General features: G+C 45.6%; 2 protein-coding genes across 6 annotated transcripts in view; both read left to right on the top strand.

The window, feature by feature from the left end:
- TPGS2 (tubulin polyglutamylase complex subunit 2) overlaps positions 1–15,986 on the top strand; it is a 77,241-nt gene that overhangs the window by 27,285 nt on the left and 33,970 nt on the right. The gene's annotated exons all lie outside the window — the stretch shown is intronic.
- Positions 313–15,986, top strand: part of LOC310659369 (maestro heat-like repeat family member 5) — a 34,984-nt gene continuing 19,310 nt past the window's right edge. The window contains exons 1-11 of one of the 4 annotated variants that reach the window (XM_083402692.1): positions 313–436; positions 1,807–2,177; positions 3,409–3,548; positions 5,150–5,260; positions 8,295–8,411; positions 9,360–9,470; positions 11,071–11,211; positions 11,731–11,850; positions 12,534–12,613; positions 13,335–13,470; positions 15,691–15,786. In XM_083402692.1, the coding sequence (XP_083258818.1) occupies positions 399–436; positions 1,807–2,177; positions 3,409–3,548; positions 5,150–5,260; positions 8,295–8,411; positions 9,360–9,470; positions 11,071–11,211; positions 11,731–11,850; positions 12,534–12,613; positions 13,335–13,470; positions 15,691–15,786 (1,461 nt within the window). In that variant the 5' untranslated portion in view covers positions 313–398. Of the gene's footprint in view, positions 1,054–1,806; positions 2,178–3,408; positions 3,549–5,146; positions 5,261–8,294; positions 8,412–9,359; positions 9,471–11,070; positions 11,212–11,730; positions 11,851–12,533; positions 12,614–13,334; positions 13,471–15,690; positions 15,787–15,986 lie in introns of all 4 variants that reach the window. The other 3 variants (XM_083402691.1, XM_083402694.1, XM_083402693.1) reach the window with 3 other exon arrangements.

Raw genomic sequence — 15,986 nt, 5'->3', positions numbered from 1 at the left:
ATGTATGGAAGTGAGAGCTGGACCATAAAGAAGGCTGATCGCCGAAGAATGGATGCTTTTGAATTCTGGTGCTGGAGGAGACTCTAGAGAGTCCCATGGACTGCAAGAAGATCAAACCTCTCCATTCTGAAGGAAATCAGCCCTGAGTGCTCACTGGAAGGACAGATCGTGAAGCTGAGGCTCCAAGACTTTGGCCACCTCATGAGAAGAGAAGACTCCCTGGAAAAGACCCTGATGTTGGGGAAGATGGAGGGCACAAGAAGAAGGGGACGACAGAGGACGAGATGGTTGGACAGTGTTGTCGGAGCTACCAGCATGAGTTTGACCAAACTGCGGGAGGCAGTGGAAGACAGGAGTGCCTGGTGTGCTTTGGTCTGTGGGGTCACGAAGAGTAAGACATGACTAAACGACTAAACAACAACAATAACACACAGTTGTAATTCAACCAGTGTTTAATTGCTTTTTAATTGTTGATTTTCCCGCCTGGCCCCAATATTTTTAGCTTGTCTTATTTTCATCCGTGAGCTGCCTTGAGTCCCTGTCAGGAAAATAAATATGTGATCATTCTAATAATAAATTCAAGCAAGGCATTTTTCATCCCTATATACAATGCTGGCAAGAGAGGAAGGCCACCCATAACTTAGAGTGCGGAGGTGAAACAAGCATATGATCCTCGGATGAAGGGTGTCATAGAAATTTGATGAATTTATTTTACTTTAATAAATATAATAATGATATTGCCTTGACCTGCTTGGCCAAAAAATCTCACATGGCTTTTGGATTCAGCAAAACCCAGGGGGACCGCAGTGAAACTGGAAGGCCACACCTGCACACACCTGGCCCATTGTCCCAGGCCAGGTGAGCAAGAGGTCTCCTTTCCACTGACATCCTTGCACTCCTGATGTTGCCATAAATAATGCTGTGACCTCATGTCTCCAGGGGCTTGGGGGCCCCTAGCAACGCTGGTGAGGAGGAGCCACATTATCAGAGAGTTTTTATTTCCTTTTGCCCCCTGAAGATTACAGATCACAAAGAGGCGAAGGAGAATATCAGGTAAAATAACTCCTGCTCATTCAAACTGGCTGTTATTGAACTGCCCTGGATTCTTTTTTCTTTCTTTCTTTCTTTCTTTCTTTTTTTTTTTTTTTTTGAGGAAGGGTGGTGTATTTTATTCCCTAAAGGAATGAAATAAATTGTGGGGTTAGCCAAATAACAGCCCATCATGATAGTGAGATTCCATAAAGTTTGGATTCCATTTGCTCCAGGAGTTGCCGTCGCTTAGCCCCAGAATGTGTTTTCAGCCCTAAAGAATCTCAGTCTTAGGACAGGGGAACTAATGAAGGCGAGGAGGCCTCTGAACATATGCAAAGTGCCTTTCCTTTCACCACTTGAGTTGCAGCAAGCAGTTCCTACCCCTTGTTGCACACCAACCCAACCACCTTCTTCTAGCTGCCACCGGGGAGGGAGAAAATTCCTCCAGCCTGACGCTCTGCAACTACGGGAGACGCAAGACCCTCTTGGGGTGTCGATGCTGTGAACCTCTCCATTGTAGCCTCAGGTTGCATAGATGTGTAAATAAACCATAGATCCTCAAGACATCACAGTCTCCGCTGCCCCTCAATCCCAAAAGGAAGCACAAACCCTGGGTGAATGCCAGGAACCTGTGGAATCTCGCACCACGGACATTGGGTTGGCGTGCAGCAATAGGGAGGGATTGCTTGCTGCCCCTCAAGTGGTGAAAGGAGGGGGGGTCCAAAGGGGTTCCAAATGAGCAAACCAACCAGGGGGCCATTTCCTCTCTTGCAGGATGACCTCTTTCCTGAAGAAGCTCCGGGGCCTGAAAAAGAAGGACCAGGAAAGTAATGAAAACATCCAGGAGAACAACCAGGGGCAGCGGGACAAGCTGGAGGCCCCGTCATCTAGTCTGCAACAAAGTGCCGCCCACGACCCGGCTGGCCGGAGAACCTCCCAACTCTTGCCCATGCTGGTGAAACCTTCCCAGTCACCTGCGGAGGCCAGAAGGAAATCTCAGGCCGCTCCGGTAGTCTTCCCAGAGCTGGTCCAGCGCCAGACCAGCACTGTTCAGCCAGTCAGCAGCAGGCAGGACTCCAGGCAGCAGCGGCACTTGCCCCTGGGGAAAAAGAAGAGCCCTGAGGATTCTGGGCCAGTGTTCCCAGGTGAGTAGGCAGAACCAGATCCCTTTCGGGTTCCCCTTGGCAAGGCCTGCATCATCCGAGGCCGGGTCTCTCTTGGTTTCCTGTATCTCTGGGTGCAAGTCCCACCCACCCCACCCCTCCATGTGTAACATGGAGCAGGGACTTCCGGGTGGTTGCCCCTGTTTTGTTCTGCATTGCTGGGGGTTGGACTAGGTGACCCCACAGGCCTCTTCAAACACTACAGTTCTATGATCCCTGTTCAGTTATGGCATGCATCCGCTATCTGCACTTTCCAGAAACTGCCAAAGACCATTTTCCCCAGTGTGATGAAAGGAGACGAAGTCAACACAGCGCTAAGCAGATTGCTACATTAGCTCAGACATTTCTGCTTTCCTGGCGGGACAACCTACCTGCTCCCTCCCCCTGCATGCTTTGTTCAGGGAGTTCGCCTGCCTATCGCTGAGCCAATTAGGGGGTGCTTGGGGGGCATATGGGGAGAAGAGAGGGTGGGGGAAGCCCAATCGTGCTAGCAGAAGTCCAGGGTGCATGGAACGTACACACAGGCTCCAGGCCACAACATGTGGGAAGTGCCTTGTAATTCTGGATATACAGGAGTTTACAGTGAAGAGCAACGGCTAAGTAGTACTAGGAGCCGTGGGGAGCTCTTTCATTAGGAGGTCCCTGGTGAAGGCTGGAAATGACCCTCAGCCACCCCAGAAAGACCCCTCCCCTGAAAGTTGACACCAGTATGATAGACACCAGTTGGTGCCATTTGAACCATGCAGAGATGACACGGTACGGTCACCCTTTGGGGCTGCCATTGCCGGTCCGAGGAACTGAGCGGATGCGGCAGTTCTGTGGCCCCTTCCCCACGACCTGCTTCCTGAACCTTCGTCCGGATCTGTTTGCCAAAGTTTGTGGGGATGTTGAATGAGGTCCGCGACTGAGCGCTCGTTCCAATTCATTCGCAGGGAGATGAGACAATGTCGCGCCAAGCAAATGCTAGCTCCCACTTTCCATTCTAGTTTCCCTGTCACTTTTCCCACCACGAAAAATGTCCGATTTGGGGTCGGTTGGGGAGCGAGAAGTAGGTTCGTTGTGCAAGTTGCTTTAACCGAGCGACCTGACTCTGCCGACGTGCCATTGAATCCCATCTGCAAGGAGCAACTGGACAAAGAACTGACCTTTGCGTCTCGTCTGCCTCATTTACTCACCTCTCTCTCTCTCTCTCTCTCTCTCTCTCTTCCTCAAGAACTCTCAGATGAGAAATTTGGATACTTGTGGGCGGGTAAAAAGATGCTGAGAGGAAGATCACTCAGGGAAACTTTGGAGATGATGGATGAGCGGGAAATCTTGGACACCATCCTCAAACACCTCCAGCCAGCTCCCCAGGTGCGTGTGATGCAGGGTAGAGTTGATTTAAATCAATTTAAATCACGATTCAAGTCACTAGTCAGTAAGATTTCATTATGGGAATAATAAATATTCAGAGTTGTTTTTTTACAGTTATATAAAAAACTACTGATTTGGTTATACTGTTAAAAATGCATAGACAGATAATTATGAAATTATTTTGAGGTTTAATAAGTTAACTGTGTATATTTGGACAACTTTTCTGCTGTAGTTTATTTTAAGGAGAAAAATAATCATTTAATAACAATTTAAACAATTTATTTATCTAAAACAATAACATTATAGCATATGCATCCATGTTTGTTAACTGATGTTAAACAATTTTTTTTTAAAAAAAAGAAACTTACACTGAGTTTTAGCACATATGAAAAACGTAAAACAAATCCTTATTTCCTCAGGAATAGCCTTGGACTATAATGCAACCAAAATAGAAAACTATCTTTAGAAAGATTTTTCCTCCAAAAGCATTTTATTTTAAAAATACAATTTAATTTTTTAAAAATCTGATTTAAATCAAAGAAATCCTATTCAAATATTTAGAAATCTTTTTTTTTTTTTTTAATTATATCATTGATTTTTATCCCCCCTGGTCTGATGTTGTGCAGCGTGAACCAGGATTCCTCAGCCTGATGCCCTCTAGATGTCCTGGACCATATGCTGGCTGGGGCTGGTGGGTGCATGTCGAGGGCTTCATGTTGAGGGCAACGGCCATGAACTGTCGGGAGCCCATCTTGGAGGAAGGTCCTATTGCAGATCCAAGAGATGACTTTCCCCTGGGGAGAGGTTGGTGAGAAGGAGTGGGGACCGCCAGCCTGGGTGGCTTGAAAAGAGGACCAGGCAAACTTGGGGAAGCAGACAAGGCTATCAGTGCAGTATATGTAGACAGGAAGAGGAACCAATCAATAAAATATATTTGGGAAGGTGACTTTGACCCCAAGAAATGTTGCATGTTTTTTTCTTTAACTTGGGCATTGCAACTGATGGTTCCCGATATCTGGGAACATTTCAGAACCTGATATTGTGCAGTGAATGTTTTTGTCACTGTATTGTGCCAAATATGGCCAATATTTCTCAAGAGCAGTTAATTCGCCAGGCCTGTGCATTCGGCAGAGCAGGCAAGCAAATACTTTATGCAACTGAAAATTTAATAAATAATAATACTGGGGGTGGTATTGTTTCTGTTTGTTATTACGGTATGTATTTTTGTGTTTTTATGTTGTAAACCGCCCTGTGATCTTTGGATGAAGTGCAGTACAGAAATTGAATAAATAATTATAAAAACAATAGCCACAAATGCCCATGTTCTGTTGGTTCATGGCAGGAAACAAAGTGCTTTAAATGAATGGTGTTTCTCACAGTACAGAGGCTTTATTTCATCTTTTTTGGGAGTGTTACTTAAAAAAACAAAGAATTGACTGCAATAGATTTAACTCCAAATGATTTTTGCAAGAAGTCTCTTTCTAGGCATGCATATTTTTTAAAGAGAAGACAAGTGGCAAATAAATGGCAACTGTTCTCTAGACAGAAAGAATGACACTTTTCTTAATTTTATTCCCTTTTCTTTCCGACTTTAAAAGCAGACCTCCAGTGTCCACAGAAAATCGACTATCTTGTCCCAGGATTCAGCTGCCTCAAACCTGAGAGCAGCAGTCCCTGGCCAGCAAAAGACCTCTAAGTCAGGACATGAGAAGGTAAGTCCTGAGTATCGTAGATGACACCGGGTGGGGTGGGGTGGGCAGCATACAATCTGAGGAAAGAAGAACAGAGTTTTACTTTCGTTCTTAGCACAGGCCTTGTACATAGCAGGGAGACACACTGAACAAAACATTCAGAGGCAAAGCTCCCTCAGAACTACCAAGCCAATCAGAGTGCAGGCTTCCTCAGTCAGCGTCAGCAAGCAAAACCTCCACCTTTCCCTCTTTTGTTTATTTGGCTTGAGCATGAACACAGTTCACCTGGAAGGACCTCCTCTTGGAAGGGTGAATTTCCAGCAAAGCATTTTCTTCAAGGAGTGTGGGAGGTCATCCCCCCCCCCCCCCACTCCTGCTTAGCACACTCAGGCCCTGAGGGACAAGCTAGAGAGGGCCGTAAAAATCTGGTCTCCAGCTATTTTTGAACTACAATTCCCATCGTCCCTGACCACTGGTCCTGCTAGCTAGGGGTGATGGGAGCTGTAGTCCAAAAACAGCTGGAGACCCAAGTTTGGGAAACCCTGATCTAATGCTAATATTTTTTTTTTTATAAATATTTTTTATTCACTTTCCAATAAACATTTTTTCCAGATTTAACATTTGTTTTGTCATAAACATCTTTTTTGACTTCCATCAGCCTATCTGAGAATTCTCCATACTCTCACTACGTCTCACATTTCTTACATTTATATTGCACATTATATCTCTTAATCTTAACCTTTCTTTTTAAACAACATTTCTATCAGTCTTTTTCACAAAGCTTCTTGAAAGCCAACAAGCGTTAGTTGCTCCTCACATTCAGTTTTGATATATTCTGTAAATTTACTCCAGTCCTCGGAAAATCTCTGATCACGTTGGTTCCTTATTTTTCCAGTCAATTTGTCCATCTCTGCATACTCCATCAATTTCATTCTCCATTCTTCCTTGGTCGGCATTTCTTCCTGCTTCCATTTCTGGGCCATCAAAATTCTTGCTGCTGTCACTGCATATCTAAACTGTTTCACATCTTTCTTACTAATTTCGTTCCCTACTATCCCAAGTAGAAATGCTTCTGGTTTCTTGATAAATGTATATTTCAACATTTTCTTCATCTCATTATAAATCATTTCCCAAAAGCATTTCACTTTTTTACATTCCCACCACATGTGGTAAAATGTTCCCTCTTTTTCTTTACATTTCCAACATTTGTTACAAATTTTATACATCTTACCAAGTTTCACTGGTGTTACGTACCATCTATACATCATTTTCATTACGTTTTCTTTTATTGTAGTACATGCAGTGAATTTCATTCCCTCCTCCCACAATTTTATCCATTGATCGAACTGAATATTATATCCGAAATCTTTGGCCCACTGGATCATAACCGATTTCACTTCCTCATCTTTCGTATGCCACTCAAGCAATAATTTATACATTTTTGACAGAACTTTAACATCATTATTCAAAATTTCCTGCTGAAACCTCGATTGCTTTTCTTGGAAACCTCTTTCCCACAATGTCTTTTTAAACATCGCATTTATCTGGTGGTAATGCAGCCAATCATATACATTTTCCTTAACTTCTTCATATGGTTTTAGTTTCCATTTATTACCTTCTTTCACCATCAAATTCTCATATGTAATCCAGTTCCCTGATTTGTTGCTGTATTCTTTCCTCAGTTTGTTGCTGTATTCTTTCAATTATTTCTTGGTCGATGTTTTTAGCCATTATTTTGGTCTTTTTCCTATTTAATTTGAAACCAGACACCTTACCAAACTGTTCTATCTCTTCCAACACCTCTTTTATACTTTGCTCAGGATCCTCAATAGTTAAAACCAAGTCATCAGCAAAGGCTTTTACCTTGTATTCATTACATCCTATTGTTACACCTTTTACATTTCCATTGTCTCTTATTGATCTCAAAAACACTTCCAGGACCGAGATGAACAATAACGGAGACAAAGGACACCCTTGTCTTGTACCCTTAGTTATGGCAATATTTTCAGTGATAACGTTATTCACAATCAGCTTCGCTCTTTGGTCTGAATATATTGCCTTTATACCATTCAGAAAAGGATCTAATGCTAATATTTTAAGAAGCTTTGAACAAGGGTTCTGTGGGGGAACCAAGACCATTCATGGGGCATGAGGGTGCTTCTAATGTCTGGTGCAGACGGAACTCCGGTTTCTTCTGAACTCGAGGGTCCACAGCAATTGGCTCCCCCTTCCCCCCTTTGGGAAAAGAGAGGGGGCAGAGCGTTTGGCAGGTTGGCCAACTCTGCCTCTTCTGGCTGCCCCCGCAGGGAATACAAGGAGCTCATCTGAACGCAACCTGCTGCTCAGGTTTTCTCTCTCTCGTGGCAACCAAGAACTGTGCTGTAGGTGGGGTGCCAGAAAAGAGAACACCCTCTCCCAATTTCAGTCATGCAGGGTGGGTGGGGAGACCCATGAGAGGCTGGGGGTGCAGGTACTAGTTTTCTTAAAAAGCGGGAAGAACCTAGGCTTAGTGCATCTAAAACAAAAGTGTGTCGTAAGAACAAAAGAGGAGCCTGCTGGGTAAGACCAGTGGCCTGCACAGTCCAGCATCCTTATCTCACAGTGGCCAACCAGATGCCATGGGAAACTTGAAAGCAGAATTCGAACACAGAGGCCTTCCCCCTTCCTGTGGTTTCCAGCAACTGGGATTCAGAAGCATCCTGCCTTCAGCAGTGGAGGCAGAGCAATTAGGACATGTTGAACTTTTCAACTTTCAAATTCCTCAAATGAGGGGTACTAAAGAGTTGTAGCATGACTTGGGAATTCAGAAGATATTGTGGTTAAATTTATATCATTTAGTTTTGTGCGGTAAGTAAACTGTGTGTCAAATTGCATACAATTCGTTAAAACAATTGTCTAGTACTTGCAATCTATTATTATTAATATTAATATTATATTTAGGATTACCTGACATTTTCAGAAGCTAAAATTGGAATTCTTTGGTTTTTGAAAAGCAGTTTATGTAACTGGTGGGGTCTCCTCACTGTGACTCACCAAAACCTTCCCCAACCCTTAGAATGTCCTCTATAGATACTACGGACTCAAACTACGGGATTCCAGGAACAAAGAAACAGTCCACCAATACTTGCACCTGCTTCTAAAGTTGCCTCTTGAAGAGGAAACAGTCAGAGAGGTGAGTGAATTCCTGTGTTTCCATAAAGTCCCAGGCAGTGCTACACAGTTTTGACAAATGTACACGTTTTCGCCAGCAGATCCCACTAATAGAGCACATTTATGTACATTTTTTAAAATGCAACACTTTCCCCCAAAATACGCATTTATTCAAACATTGGTTGGACGACTGCATCACAAAATGACCTTTGCAAATTTTGAAAGATAGCAATGTTTTGTTTCAAATATTGTTTCTGAAAGTGCAGATTGACGTGTCTTATGAGAATTATAAGGTCTAAGATGTAAAATAAATGTACCAAGCAAACACATACATAAATATATAAACCACATGTCTGAAACAGTACAGGAAAAAGTCCTGAAACCATTTTGTCTTTCCCAAACTGACCTCAAATGTTTCTCTGCAAGGAGGGAGGAAATGAGAAAAACCTCCCCATTGTCTCTTTGCTCACAAATCCTGCCTTAAAGGCACATTTAATATATGATTAGGGTGAGCCTGTGACCTGGACTCAAGAATTAAGTAGTTATCATCACAAAAGAATAGCCAGGCTGTCCAGGTAAACCCATTAACAGCCAGGTAACCCCACCAACAGGTTTTGTGTCAGGTTTTGATTCTGTTGTAGATCTCCCCTTCTCTGATGTATGTATGATGTATTGGGGGGGGGGCGGGTCTTGGGCTCCAGGGTGGGCAAATTCAAAATGTCTATATAAGGGCTTGCATGTCATTGTTGGGGGTACCTCCTGCTTCCTGCTTGTGGTTGTGAGCACCCTGTTGCAAAAGTTAATAAAAATCAGGCTTACTAGCTGCTTTGCTTCTCAAGATTCTCTGGTTGGCCTCTGTTATTTTCTCCTACCAATAGGGAACCTACAAAAGGACTCTATGGGCTCTTGGGTACCCCATAAGGGAAAAGGAGCAGTTTTTTCCTTATAACACGTGCCTCATTCTCCCTAGGGAATTTCTGAGGCTGTCGGTGTGGCTTCATACTGCCATTTATCTCAGATGCTGATGGCGCTGCGTGATTTCGGCCATGCAGTCATTACAAGGAAGATTGAGATGTCTGAGGTAAGGGTGTCAAATGAGGAAAGAGCACTGCAAAAGTGTAGGTCAGCCACCCCCAACCTGGTGCCCCTTCCCCATCTGTGTGTTTTGAACTGGAACTCCCATCAGCCCCAGACAGCATGGCCAACGGTTAGACACGATGGGAGTTGTAGCACAACAATATTTGAAGGGCACCAGGTTGAGAAGATCCTGATAGATTGGGTCCTTAGCTGCTATTTACATCCACACCAAAGCATACGAAACAGCCTCTGGGTTCCTGTTATCTAGAACAGGCATCCCCAAACTCGGCCCTCCAGATGTTTTGGGACTCATGTTTTTAGGTTGTTTGTCAGATGGTTGGCTGGCATTTCTTCAATAGTGGAAGCTAATTTTGGTGGGAGGGGGGTTGTCTCTGGTTACCATAGACGATAGAATCACAGAGTTGTAGAGTTGGAAGGGACCCCAGGGGTCATCTAGTCCAACCCCCAGCAATGCAGGAATCTCAGCTAAAGCATCCCTGACAGATGCTCCTCCAACCTCCGACGAAGGTGAGTCCACAACCTCCCGAGGGAGAGTGTTCCGCTGTCAGAAAGTTTTGAATGAAAAGCCTTTTAGAGTTTGGAAGAGGAGACACCTCTCCAACTGAGGAGAGGGAGCAAAACCCAAGAGAGAAGGCAGTCGGCAGGCTGGGAGAGGCAGAGAGAAAGAGGGGAAGAGGTTTCAGCTGCAATCAGCTTTAAAAAATGGCGTACATCACGGGGCAGGGGAGCTGTCAAAGTTGCTCTTGGACAAGGGTACATCTGCCTTATGGGAGTGCCTGCTGGCCACATTCCACTAAGTTTTAGAGTAGACCCATTGAATTTAATGAACATGACTAAGTTGCGTTCAAAAGAATTGATGCTTTTGAATTCTGGTGCTGGAGGAGACTCTTGAGAGTCCCATGGACTGCAAGAAGATCCAACCTCTCCATTCTGAAGGAAATCAGCCCTGAGTGCTCACTGGAAGGACAGATCGTGAAGCTGAGGCTCCAAGACTTTGGCCACCTCCTGAGAAGAGAAGACTCCCTGGAAAAGACCCTGATGTTGGGAAAGATGGAGGGCACAAGGAGAAGGGGACAACAGAGGACGAGATGGTTGGATAGTGTCTTCGAAGCTACAAACATGAGTCTGACCAAACTGCAGGAGGCAGTGGAAGACAGAAGTGCCTGGTGTGCTCTGGTCCAGGGGGTCATGAAGAGTCAGACACAATTAAACAACTAAACAACAACAACAAAGTTGAGCTCATTCATTTCAACCGGTCTACTTGAAGCAAAGCATAGATGAGTATCACTCTCTGTGTTTAGCTCCATATATTTGTAAATAAGGCGGATTATTACAAAGGCATAGAAACTGCGTGTGGATCTAACAGTTCCATAACCTGAGGGGGCCTTGGGGTCGTGTGCCCCCAACTCTCCACTTCTCCAACCCAGCTGGAAGGAGATCAGAACCTTTTCCTTCCATCAAGTGTTACTTCAAATGCCCCAAACGATGGTTAATATTCACTGTGATTTGTTCAAAGGAGCCAAGAAAAATGAAACCCAGGAGTGTGTTGCCCCAAACTCACTTTCCCCCCTCTTTCCCTCCAGAATACAGGGGAGAGGAATGCCAGTATCACCATCATGCTTTGCTACGGGCAGATGGCTCTTGGGACCCGGCCTGAGGACCTCCTGCGCTTCATCGAGCTCATTGTGGCAGAGCTCCTCTTCCAATTCCAGAACACCAGGAAGGTATGGCTCTCATTTTCCCACGGACTCCTGTTGTTTGTTCTCTCGGCACTGAGCAGACCTCCTGAACTCCGTCAAGGTCCTTGCACCACATGCCTTCAGACTGTGCCCTAGGGCAGAGTCTCTGGCTTCATCCACCGAAGGGTTGTAGACTGGGGTGTAAACTGACTCCACACGTAGGACCAAATGGGGTATTACAGTGGTACCTTGGTTCTCAAACTTAATCCATTATGGAAGTCCGTTCTAAAACCAAAGCATTCCAAAACCAAGAAGCGCTTTCCCATAGAAAGTAATGCAAAGTGGATTAATCAGTTCCTGAATTTTAAAAACAACCCCTACAACAGCAATTTAACATGAATTTTACTCTCTAACAAGACCATTTCTGGATTAGGCTTAGGGTTAATTTTAGGATTGGGTTGGTGTTAGGGTAAGGATTAGAAATAGGGTTAGGGTCAGTGTGGCTTTATGTTGCCTTGTGATTTTGATCCAATCTCAATTTTATAAAATCCCTTCTCCTTTTAGGACGAGGCTCTGAAAAAGGGCTTTATGAAGGCAGCCATTTTAACAACCAAGGCGCTTGTGCAAGCGAATGTGGGACATGTCATCTTCCCGCACAAAGCGGAGGTCACCATCTGCATCATTGTGAGTAAAGAAAAAAGAAAAAACTAGGGGAATCTCCTGGGGGGTTTTTCCAGAGCATTTTTTTAAATAGCTGTGTAGGTCTAGCTCTGGTAAAATATCAGGGTTGCAAGTTCTAACCATCTGGCCCCAAACAATTTCTAGGTGGTCATGTTCTGCTCCAGCTCAAGTTTCCAAACCCTCTTGCAAGGCAGCCCTCCATTGTGGCAACCTCAGCAGGATGTCACCAGCGCCTAAGGAAAAGAGGCTAGGTTCTCCCAGGAGGAGAGGGCTGTCGATGGCGCCTAGCCATGATTGCTATGTTCTACCTCCACAGCGGAAGGAAGGCAGGCTTCTGAACATCAGTTGCTGGAAGCCACAGGCGGGGAGAGGGCTCTTGGGCTCATGGTCTGCTCCCTGGTTTCTCACTGCTGTGAGAACCGGATCCTGGACTAGATGGGCCCTTGGCCTGGTCCAGAAGGCTGATCTTATGTTCTTATGAGGTAGAGCTCTGTCCAGGTGAAAGATGGATCTGATTCCCAGATCCAGGAAGCCCACTCTTCTCCCCTAGGAGGACCCACTTGCCAATTGCAAAGGTGGTGTCCAGTGGGCTGGGCTGGAGAGAGAGCACAATTCAGGGCTTGGTGTGGTGGAGGCAGCGATGGTGCCTCCAGGTCTCTGACGTGCTGTGTGCTTCCCCACAACAGGAAGTCATCGAAGAGGAGCCGCTGGGATCTTTCTCCATTTCTGTCCTGCACCACGCCATCATCACCATCAGCTGCATGACGTAAGTACAGGGGGTACTTCTCAGTCTCAGCTTGTCCCTGCCCCACCTATTCCCGGAAACTACAACTAATCCAGAATGCGGCAGCTAGACTGGTGACTGGGAGCGGCCGCCGAGACCATATAACACCGGTCTTGAAAGACCTACATTGGCTCCCAGTACGTTTCCGAGCACAATTCAAAGCGTTGGTGCTGACCTTTAAAGCCCTAAACGGCCTCGGTCCAGTATATCTGAAGGAGCGTCTCCACCCCCATCGTTCTGCCTGGACACTGAGGTCCAGCTCCGAGGGCCTTCTGGCGGCTCCCTCACTGCGAGAGGCCAAGTTACAGGGAACCAGGCAGAGGGCCTTCTCGGGAGTGGCGCCCGCCCTGTGGAACGCCCTCCCATCAGATGTCAAAGCGATAAACAACTTCCTGACATTCAGAAGACATCTGAAGGCAGCCCTGTTCAGGGAAGTTTTTAATATGTGACATTTTAGTGTATTTTTCATCTTTGTTGGAAGCCGCCCAGAGTGGCTGGGGAAACCCAGCCAGATGGGCGGGGTACAAATAATAAAAAAATATTATTATTATTATTATTATTATTATTATTATTATTATTATTATTCCTGGCCCTGCCCTTGCCATACCCTGACATTGTACCCCTTGGCCAGACACACTGCATATTTCCTCACCAGGAACTGCTGGGCGCTGATCATTCCCTCTCCTTCCTCTTTCCTCTTCAGTGCCGTGAGACCACCTATGGACTCCATGCTTCGGTCTGAGCTAGTTAAGAAAAGCATCAAGAAGGTGTTTTCGTTGCCGTCCTTGAAACTTACAAAACTCAAAGCCGGGAGTCCCACGCAATCATCACAGAGCCAGGTGACTGGACCTTCTGCTTCTAGGGATATGAATGGAGGAAAATGGGGTTGCCAGGTTAAAGGATTTGAGGGCAAAGACTCTGAGCTGTGTAAGCTACAGATAATGCTACCGCAGACACTTGGCCCATCACAATGATGTAACAACCAGAGACTTTGGGTGTGTATTTTTGATTTTAATCATGTTTCAATATTAACTGCATTTAACCTTTGGCTAGAATGCATCCCACAAATGATTCCTGCATGCCTGCATTTTGTGATTCTCATGCCTCCCTCCTACGCAGCATTTAATTTTGTTTGCTTGTTTGTTTATATGCTGCCCATCTGACTGGGTTACTCCAGCCACTCTGGGCGGCTTCCAACAAATTAAAACACAGCAAGACGTCAAATATTTAAAACTTCCCTATGCAGGGCTGCCTTCAGATGTCTTCAGAAGGAAGTATAATTATGTATCTCTCGGACATCTGATAGGAGGGCGTTCCACGGGGTGGGCCCCACCACCGAGAAGGCCCTCTGCCTGCTTCCCTGTAACCTCCCTTCTTGCAGTGAGGCAGCTGCCACAAGGCCTTCTCATTAAACAACAACAACAACAGCCCGCTCTGAACATTTGATTGCTATGGCAACTGAGGTTAAAGTACAATTGTTAGGGCCAAATGGGTTGGGACACCCCAAGGAAGTTGAGCCCAGTGTGGAGTCCTGTATCTTTTGCAGTCCTGTATCTTTTGCAGATGACACCAAACTGGGAGGGGTGGCTAACACCCCAGAAGACAGGATCACACTTCAAAACGACCTTGACAGATTAGAGAACTGGGCCAAAACAAACAAGATGAATTTTAACAGGGAGAAATGTAAAGTATTGCACTTGGGCAAAAAAAATGAGAGGCACAAATACAAGATGGGTGACACCTGGCTTGAGAGCAGTACATGTGAAAAGGATCTAGGAGTCTTGGTTGACCACAAACTTAACATGAGCCAACAGTGTGACGCGGCAGCTAAAAAAGCCAATGCAATTCTGGGCTGCATCAATAGGAGTATAGCATCTAGATCAAGGGAAGTTATAGTGCCACTGTATTCTGCTCTGGTCAGACCTCACCTGGAGTACTGTGTCCAGTTCTGGGCACCACAGTTCAAGAAGGACACTGACAAACTGGAACGTGTCCAGAGGAGGGCAACCAAAATGGTCAAAGGCCTGGAAACAATGCCTTATGAGGATCGGCTAAGGGAGCTGGGCATGTTTAGCCTGGAGAAGAGGAGGTTAAGGGGTGATATGATAGCCATGTTCAAATATATAAAAGGATGTCACATAGAGGAGGGAGAAAGGTTGTTTTATGCTGCTCCAGAGAAGCGGACACGGAGCAATGGATCCAAACTACAAGAAAGAAGATTCCACCTAAACATTAGGAAGAACTTCCTGACAGTAAGAGCTGTTTGACAGTGGAATTTGCTGCCAAGGAGTGTGGTGGAGTCTCCTTCTTTGGAGGTCTTTAAGCAGAGGCTTGACAACCATATGTCAGGAGTGCTCTGATGGTGTTTCCTGCTTGGCAGGGGGTTGGACTCGATGACCCTTGTGGTCTCTTCCAACTCTATGATTCTATGATTCTATGATTCTATCTTTATATCCCATGACCTGTAACCTTTCTTGATGTATGTCAAAGAATGTTTGATGTTTATGACTCTTTGAGCGCTGTGTTAGAATCCCTGCATAAGCTTTGTTACGAATTTGCTGGGTAGCTGGTGGTCAAGGCTGCCCTATTGCAATAGCCCTGATATACTGAAGCTTGCTGTGATTCTCTTGATTCTGCGTGCCATTCAAAAGGTGTTCCCTCACCTGGGCAATGGACAGGTGGTATAGAAATAAAGTCTTACCACAACAGCCCCCCCCCATGGCTCTGTCCCTCTTTTCTCATTCTGGCTACGGGCTGCAAAAGTACTTTTCTTTCTTTATAAAGAAATAGAGTTGAAGAATGTGTGCTTCTCCAGATGTGCTGCCATTGGCCCCAGTCAGCACAGATCCACAGAATCGTGACAGGTGGCCATCCAACCTCTGCTTAAAAACCTCCAAGGAAGGAGGGGGCTGTTGAACTCGCATCTTGCTTGTGGGTTTCCCACTGGGTCATCTGGTTGGCCCCTGTGGAAAGTTGATGCTGGACTAGAAGGCTCCAGAGCACATGGGATTTCCACGGGGGTCTTCAGCTTTTCACTGCTTTTGCTTCTCTCCTTTCAGGACTTTTATCAGCAGACGGTCAACGCCTGCCTCAACATGCTCACCAGCTTGCTGTCGGAGGCCCCCTCTCTGGAGGCGCTGCAGGATATACTAGTGGTAAGGGAGCCCCCAAGATGTCAGAGCAGGGGGAAGCAACAGATCCTGTTGATATGATTGCATGGGGGGCATCTGTGGCCAAGTCATGGTTGTGATTGCTGATGGTGAACTGGGCCTCTGTTCTGCTAGGAATGCTTGTGCAAGGCACTCATCCGTTTCCTTTCAAAGATATGTCCTCTGCTGATGGCATTAGGGGAAGG

The sequence above is a fragment of the Podarcis tiliguerta genome (genome assembly GCF_965153285.1).
Source record: "Podarcis tiliguerta genome assembly, chromosome: 11".
Classification (NCBI taxonomy): domain Eukaryota; kingdom Metazoa; phylum Chordata; class Lepidosauria; order Squamata; family Lacertidae; genus Podarcis; species Podarcis tiliguerta.
This window is presented reverse-complemented; position numbering and strand designations above follow the sequence as displayed.